At 39.0% G+C, this 8,618-nt stretch overlaps 1 protein-coding gene across 8 annotated transcripts in view; it reads left to right on the forward strand.

Annotated features, from left to right (window-relative positions):
- NFIA (nuclear factor I A) overlaps nt 1-7,081 on the forward strand; it is a 368,084-nt gene extending 361,003 nt beyond the window's left edge. For all 8 annotated transcript variants that reach the window (XM_027059035.2, XM_053214155.1, XM_027059034.2 and 5 more), the window contains one exon: nt 4,352-7,081. In XM_027059035.2, coding sequence (XP_026914836.1) covers nt 4,352-4,369 — 18 coding nt within the window. In that variant the 3' untranslated portion in view covers nt 4,370-7,081. The remainder of the gene's footprint in view (nt 1-4,351) is intronic.
- The last annotated feature ends 1,537 nt before the right edge of the window (nt 7,082-8,618 follow it).

The following is an 8,618-nucleotide window of genomic DNA, read 5'->3' on the forward strand; positions in this document are numbered from 1 at the left end:
AACAACTAGAGCTGAAAGTCCCTGAGGAAAAAATAGATCAAAGCTCTGTGTTTACTTCCTTAATGTAAATGTATCAAGATAACATCATCCTATATTGTATTGTAATATTGGAACTCGCTGCAGATAAGGGACAGAGAGATTCCTTTGTAGTCCATCTGGATACAGTAGGTTAGATTAAGGGCATATAAAGTATGAAGGCAGAAACCATATAAAATATAAGCTTGCATCAGTACGTATCTGAAGACCATTTTTTGACTCTCCATCAATGAACTTTGTTTAGTGTGGCACCATTTTCCTGGTGATTTTTTGCTACCCAACCCAACAATTTAACAACCTCAGACTGTTTTTTATATTTTGCTTGTACGACCCAAGAAGAAAATGCGCAGAGTCATTCTTCAAGTGATATTTTGAAACTGGCACTGCTTGCATAATAGATTTGCTAACAAAATATCACAAGAAGAGAAAAGCAGGCTTTTCCACACACTATCTTGTCCATTTGATGTTAGTAGTAGTTCATGGAAGTCTCTAAAAATCAAGCGGCTTATACATGTGCAGCTATAACATTCCCCATAAAGGAATTAGGAATGTCTCAGTTACAAACACATCATGATAAAATAATTCAGTGAAATGGATACGTTTTTTGATTATGATTATAACTGTTTATCTGCTATCTCTGCAAAGGAATGATTTAATCAAAGAGACCTCATTTCCGCCCCCCCCCCCCCCCCCCGCCCAAAAAGAACTTCAAAAACCAAAAAAAAATAACGAAAAACAAATTCCCTGTATGGCTCCCCTAAAGGATTGACTTCCCATTTGGGGAAAGCCTTGGTCAAGTAGCTGGGTTCATTGTCATGAAGATTAGTGTGATGTTGAAATAAGTACTAATGGTCAAATTACAGGAGTGAAAAAGTTTAAGAATAGGTTTTGGTTTGGGCCTGAAAGGGTTAATTAAGTTTTTTTCACGGGTTATTAAAGACCCCCAACCCATGTCTTCAGGAGTCATATTGACACCACACCACAGGGCAACTCGCTTCTCTATTGACATGTTGCTGGTCAGAGCACAATAGCCTTCTGTGTCTGAAAATCATTGCTAAAATCATCTCAAGGAAAAAAAAAAAAGTTTGAAAGCTCTAACGTTAGACAAAAGCCCAAGAGCTGCAGTGCGCAGCTCAAAAACCCGGAGTCAGCAACTTCTATTGATTAAAAACTAACCTTTAAAGTAACTCTGAGAGTGTGTGGTTAGCATTTAAATTTAAACATGTCATGAGTTGATTTGTGTTACTGAATACCAACTCAGAAGGAGTAACATTCACATCACATTTTTTTTTTCTAATTCCCTTAAGCAGCTAAAGTATTTCATGAAATGTCAATAGGGCAAAAAGAAAAAGTGGGGGGGGGCAATGCTAGGCCTTGTAGTTTTCTTTCCCATGCAAATATTCACACACACACACCCCCCCACCAAAGAAAAGTATGGAGAGTGAAACACAATAATTAGTCCTTTGTCTAACTTTCCCAAGTGCCAGAGAAAGACAGATTAATTAAATATACAACAGTGTTGGTTTTTGGAGTGGGGGTCTTGCTTGCTGTGTAGGTCATAAATTAGGCAGAATAAATACTTCAATGTGTTTGCAGTGGGCCTGCTACGTCAGAGCCACTGGAAGGTTGGTGGGAGGAGAACGGAGGGTTTCTTGCTAATGATAGTCACGTCTGGGTCTGTCTGGTTGCTCTTAGCAACCAGACATGATGTAACACCAGGATGAACTTGAACTTGGGGGACTTGAAAAGAGAACAATAGACCAGAGCAATCAATAAAGCCTATTTCAGTGAAGGATTACAGAGCTGCTCTGGGGTAACCTTGTCGGCAAGGCACACACTGAATAGTAAGATGTGTGAAGAAACTTTTTTTTTTTTTTTTTTGCTTTGCTTTTTAAGAGAAGTGCAGAGGCATTGCAGATTTTTGTAGCACTCTGAGGTTGTGTCCAGAAACCGTGGTATGGAAAACTGCTCCCCCTGCTGACTCCCTGGGTCCCCGATGTTTGCTTCAAGAGCTACTATGCAGTGTCAGATTGAAGAAGGCTGGGATTTCACAACTGACTTAGAAAGTGTGAGAACAGAAAATCTGTAAGCGTGATTTGACGCACCCAAACTTTGAGACTGTTTTGTTGACGAGAGAATGCAGCTGCAGCGTGAGTCCATCAGCGTGAGTAGGAGAGGCCTACTAAAAATACGGTTTGGGGGCTCGCCTGCCCTCTCTTCTCTTCCCCCCTCTTCTTCCTTTTGTCCAGTTGGATTTAGGCCGTGTATTTGCCAGGATGATTTCCTTTCGGGACACAAGAGGCTATATTGTGTTCCCTCAAAGCATGTGGTCAAAGAAGAACATCGAAAAGTACCCAGGATGAGTCGTTTTACGGTTTAGGCTTAGGTGTTTCAAGTCCTCTGGAAATCAAAGGTAGCTTGTGTGACCAGGAAATCTCATACCCACCTCCATGTAGCTATCACTTTGCCATTTATCCCTGGTATCAGAGTCCTTAATTCACCTAATTGAATCTCCTGGGCACCGATGAACCTTCATTGGCCTGAATCAACTCAAATGTACCCCCTTTCTGAGAGTGCCAACTCAGTGATTTTCACAGGCATTCACTGTTGCTGGAAGTTGATGATTTTGCTGTGAATGATGACGAATATGGTGAACTTGGCAGGGTATCACCAGAGAAAAGTTGGCGAAAGCCACGTGCTTCTCTATTTCACTTGAGAAACTGACTCTGATATTAGACCATAACTGGTCACTTTGTGTAGGCAGCAGAGAAAGAAACTCCAGCATATAAAGTGATGTATCACCAGACTGTTGTCCAAAGCTCATCACCTGAGGATTTTTGGAAAGGTAACTGGTAACAGGGCCCAGCAGGCATATGGAAGGCTCTAAATAAATGCTGAATGAGCAAAAGCATGAACACAGGCTATGCAGTGGCCTCGTTTTTGTCATTTGGACCTCATGGCAGGTAATAGGGTGCGGTCTTGATATCACTTGACTGTTATCTGTCATTTTTGAAAATATTATTTTAGAAATAGTGAGCTGAAAGCATTTTGTGTCATAAAATCTACCTCATGCACATATAAGGAGACGGGGTATAAAAGAGGTGCTGTGACTTGCCTAAATACGCAGGACTCTTGGTACGCCACTTTTTCTAATTGACCTCCACTTATTTTTGTATCACTATTGACCATCTGTACCTGTTAAAAGAATGTCACAATACCATCTTTAGTGCCTACATCTCATTGAAAAGGAGATGTGCTAGAACTACCCTGGGATCCAGCTATCGCACTACTGGGTATTTACCCAAAATGTACAAAAACTCTGCGTCAAAGGGATACACGCGCCCCTATGTTTATAGAGCATTATTTACAATAGCCAAAATATAGGAGCAGCCCAACTGTCCATCGCTTGATGAATGGATGAAGAATGTGTGTATATGCGTGCACACACACACACACACACACACACACATATACACACACACTGAAATACTATTCAGCCATAAAAAAGAATGAAATCTTCCATTTGCAATGACATGGATGGAGCTAGAAAGTATAATGCTAAGTGAAATAAGTGAGAGACAAGTACTATATGATTTCACTCGTGTGTGGAATTTAAGAAGCAAAGCAAACAAGCAAAGGGGGGCGGGGAAGAGAGAGACAAACCCAGAAACAGACTCTGAACTAGAGAATAAACTGATAGTTACCAGAGGGGAGGTGGGTAGGAATGGAAGAAATAGGTGATGGGGATTAAGGAGTGCACCTGTCATGATGAGTACCAGGTGATTAAAATAAAATGTAAATAACTAAAAAGAGGGAATATTAAAAAAAAAAGATGTGAAAATCATCAAAATAGACCTTGGTCAGCCCGTGAAACCTCTCCCCTCACCCATTGTCCATTCATTGAACACTTTTTTGTTGAGAACCTTCTACTCCAGGCACTGCTGGGCACTGAAGACTCAGTGACCAGGTGATTGAGCTCCGTGCCCTCCTGTAGACTGCCATATATATATATATATATATATATATATATATATATATATATATGGCACACAAATACTTTATTTTTAAGACACATTCAAAATGTTGGCAAACCTCAATGAAGACATTGAGTTTTAACTTCAGAGGAATAAGATCAGCTTCAGTGACTCAATATTTACTACTGTTTGTCAATCCTCTACCTCCCCAGAAAATTCCTCCCCCCTTCCTCCCCTTCATTCCTGATACAGATCCCAATTTCTTGGTTGGAAGGGCAACTTCTAAAATACGTTACTTTCCAAATTGTACCTCTAATCACTCCCTTCCTTTTGTCTTCCAGTCCTGGTACCTGGGATAAAAGTCGCAGCGTCCCACCATCCACCAGACAGACCACCTGACCCCTTCTCAACTCTGTAACATGGACGCATCCTCAACCCAGCGCGGTTACAACTTCACTGTCAGTGGAAGGGGAGAATCAAATCAACTTGTACATGGAAACAGCGAGCATTATGGTCAAACAGCAAAGGCCATAACCTTTTGGGATTTTTTTTTTAAATACTTTAGGGACTGTTGTAATTTTCTCATATGGTGCTGGAAATGGTTGGGCTTTGTAACACGTGGAGTGTTCCCGTGGTAGCGTGAGCATTAGGTGATGTGGCTAGCGGAGGTCTACCCTTGCTCACTGACTTCCCGTTGTAACACACTTTCCTTACGGAGCCTGGCTGTTTCACAGTATTTCATGAATTTACCCACACAGGTGTGAGCCTCCTTGAGTCATCGGGAGGCACATGGAGAACTAAATCTTTTGTAGTAGCTGAGATCTGCAATATATAACTTACGGGACAGTCAAAGGGCAATGTTTTTCTGTAACATATTGGAGAAAGAAAATGCAGTTATGTTCCTTTTTTATTTTTTCTTTTAGTTTGGTTTTGGTTCAGCAGTCAGCAGTTAAATATATAACATGGCCCACAAGGACAGTGAATCCACTCACGTTGCAGAACAATTCCGAAATGACAAACTACTACTACTATTCAGTTTTTTAAAAGTTGTGAAATGCTGCACTTACATTTAAAAAAAAAAAACATTTTTTCAACAATTTCAACAATGACACACAAATTCACGTGGAAATGGGGAAGATGGTCTGTTTTGACAGAAACTGACAGGAATCAATCAAAACAATCGAATTTTGAAATGAGTAAAGTGCAATTTCATTGGATAGCTAAATATCTTTGTAAGATAGAGATTGTTGAAAATTCTATTTTTGTTTTTCAAGTCCTTCCACCCCAGGACTCTAAATTATTGGGGTAAAAAAACAGCCTTGCAAGAAAAAGGGGAGCTATTTTTGCTTTTTATGTTTTTTATTGTTAAACTTGTATCCCTTTAAAAACTGAAGGAAAATTAAAAAAAAAAAAACAAAAAACAAATCTAATGGTGCTTTTACCACGATATGTTAACTACATTAAATGCTAATTATTTTCTGTTATCAAAGCACATAACTAAAATGAAATCATGGTATCTGTTAATTTTATAATAAGCTAGAAGTCACTATAATGGATTATGCCAATTCTGAAAATTTTTACATGTATCCAGCAACATAGGATTTATCAGTTATCAGACACTTCATTGTACCAGAGATTGTCCAGAACTTTTAAAGACCTTTGCGCCCCTGAACTGGGCTATGGGAAAATAATAATAATAATGATGATGATAAAACCAATACTGACACAAATGCTGGTGCCCATTCAGATCAAGGGTACCTGTTAGGGAAAAAAAAAAGTTTGCACCCCCAAATGTCCTGTATCTTATGTAAACACACACACACACACACACACACACACACGCACACACAAACACACACACACAAAAAACAACAAAAAAACATACAAAAAAAAGTGCAAGTGATTTTTCTACCAGACAGCGAAGCACCCCTTTGCTTCCCATGCAACTTCAAGAAGGTTTCCTATACTATACATATATATACGTTCTGGTTGGCAAGCCCTGCTGATCAGAGAAAGTCTCTGCATGTTCTAGTGTTAGTAACTAATTTTTATATAGTTAATGTAGGATAAAGTAGAGTGCATTAAGACACAATATTGTAATCCCTACTCTAGGCACTTGCCTTTAAACTATGTTTTTCAGCCCTTCAGAAGGGTTCTACTACTGTCCTATACAATCAAGTAACTGAAATTCTTGGGAAGACACTTTGCTCCTCATCTTTCCCCCGAAACAATGTTGTTTTGTTTTGTTTTTTTTCCTTAATTTGCACGAAAACAAAAATTCCATATCAATGTGCCTTGCCCTGGATAGCGATTATTTGTGGAATTGTTGCACATATGCTCCTCTATTGAAAGGGGTTTTTCCCTAGTCAAGCATTTGGAGACACTTTTTGTAAATGTGACTTTTATGTCAGCCATCGTCAGTTTCAACATCTAGAACTAAATAGAAAGTTAGTTGTTCCGCAGATAGGAGTAGTCTTTATTGTCCTCTGTGGTCAGTGGCAGTGCTATTCTGAGATCTGTAGATGGCTTAGAATATCAGTATTTTGGATGTTGCTGCATTTTACAATTTATTTGGAGTCTTCCTTTATTTTCCCCCCAGATATATGAAAATATGCAATACCTGCTTATATCGTGTAGAAAAGCTTAGCGATTATTAATTTTTCTTTTATTTTTTTTATTTGACCAAAGTCGGTGCTGCACTTGACGCAGTGTGTTTTAGGTGTTTGTCTTTGTACTTTTTTTGTGATTTTTGAATGCACGTGCGCAGGAAGGGCTCCTCTTAGAGAAGCAGTCAAACTGTGAAGCACTAAGCTGACCCTGCTTCAAGCAATTTTGTTTTTACAACTGTTCCTTTCACAAGCAAGCCTTAAAAAAAAAAAAAAGACAACTTCCTTTTTCTTCAGCTCCCACACCCCATTTTTCTTAGCAGACCGCAGTCAATCCACATTCAATAAAAAGGATATAATGCCCATTTTTATATGCACGTTTTTAAACTTCCAAGTTCTGAAAATTGTTTACTGGTTATCTCTATTTAAGGAAAAAAAAATAAAATAAAACATTTTGGATTTTCATATGTGTCTGATAAGTGGTTGAATAGTCGTTTGACGCTCTTGTGTGGTGTGGTTGTCAGTATATGGTGTCACTTCCTATAGCCAGCCAGCATAATTCGCCTTCCCCGATAGCACTTAGCTGGGCATTACTTTCTTATGACATATGTGCACTAAAAAAAAGAAAAAAGAAAAAAAAAAGAAAAAAAAATAGCAGCTTTCAGTGCTTCACAGTGAAGGGAAAAAAAGCCTAGACAAACATTTTGTCAGAACCTTTGCTATAAGCCAAGGTATTACCAGTAAATTGGTTGTATATACAATAAAATTGCACCCTTTTTTTAAAACAAAACAAACTAAGCAATAGTTTGGGCAGTTTTAGTTGTTTCTAGTGAGCATGTTGTAGTCATGACTGCAAAGAGAGAGGATAAACTGCCCGCTCAGAAGATATGTAATTTGTATTGTTGTATAGTTTTATTGATTACACTGATTTATTCTACCCTATTTTATAACGCAGGACTTTTGTAATGTTGTTTAAATGAGGAAACATTTCTGTCAAATTAGCCTAGTGAAATTTCTGATTGTCCATTATAAAGGCAGCGTTCATAGAATTGCTTTTCTTTCTTTCCCGCCCCCCCCCCCCCCGCCCTCCTCCCCCACCTCGGGAACTGGATTTAAGTTTAAAACTTTCCTGTTTCCTTTTTTTTTTTGTAAGTATTTAAATACAGTTATTTTTTTTTTCTCTCAATGGTATAGCATATTCCTATGCTTGAGAAGTATAGGTCTACTGAAAAACCATTGTAAATGGACGTTACAGGTATGCTGTATTTTTGAAGGTATTTTGTTGTATTCAGTTTGATGAAGCTAAAATTAGGGAACTCTGAACAGATTTGCAGGAAAAAAAAATGTTTTAAAGGCTTTAAAACATTAAGGAGGCAGTCTAGGGTGATAACGAACAGGGGTTAAGTATTAAATACACTAAGTTACATTTTTGTTCATGTTTCATTGTCCAGAAAGCAGCAGGAAACTAGTTCAGTTGTGATCAAGCAGGAAAAAAGAAACACCAACAAGCTGAGTGTTTACCTTTTAGATGAAAGCCAAGCGAAGATGTTTGAGGAAGACTTTGCTACCTGGGGTGTGTAGACTGACAGGCTGAGGGCTGGCCCAGTGGAAAGGCCCCGCCCTTGATTCTGAGACACATTTGAATTTTTTCTCTCCCATCAAATGGCATTAACAATATTGGCAAAGAGAAGTCCCTCAAATCACTCTCCACGTTTTTTTCTTTGGGAACTGAAGTCAGAGGCACAAACACTAAATCTGATCATTTTTCTATATGCTTTTTTTTTTTTTTCTCCTGGCCCATCCCCTGCCACTAAAATGCTCCTTTTCTGATCATTCACGGGCAGAGGCCTTCTCCCTAATGCCACTCTATCCATCCCAGAGCCTTTCACTTTGCTTTGAGGTTCGGGCAAACTTTTCTGTTTCTTCACATCCTGGCATGGCCTCTATTGGTGTCAGCTCCTCCCCGCCCCCACCCCTGCAAGCCCACGACAACAAGAAAGTA

Source organism: Acinonyx jubatus, chromosome C1 (assembly GCF_027475565.1).
Source record: "Acinonyx jubatus isolate Ajub_Pintada_27869175 chromosome C1, VMU_Ajub_asm_v1.0, whole genome shotgun sequence".
Classification (NCBI taxonomy): domain Eukaryota; kingdom Metazoa; phylum Chordata; class Mammalia; order Carnivora; family Felidae; genus Acinonyx; species Acinonyx jubatus.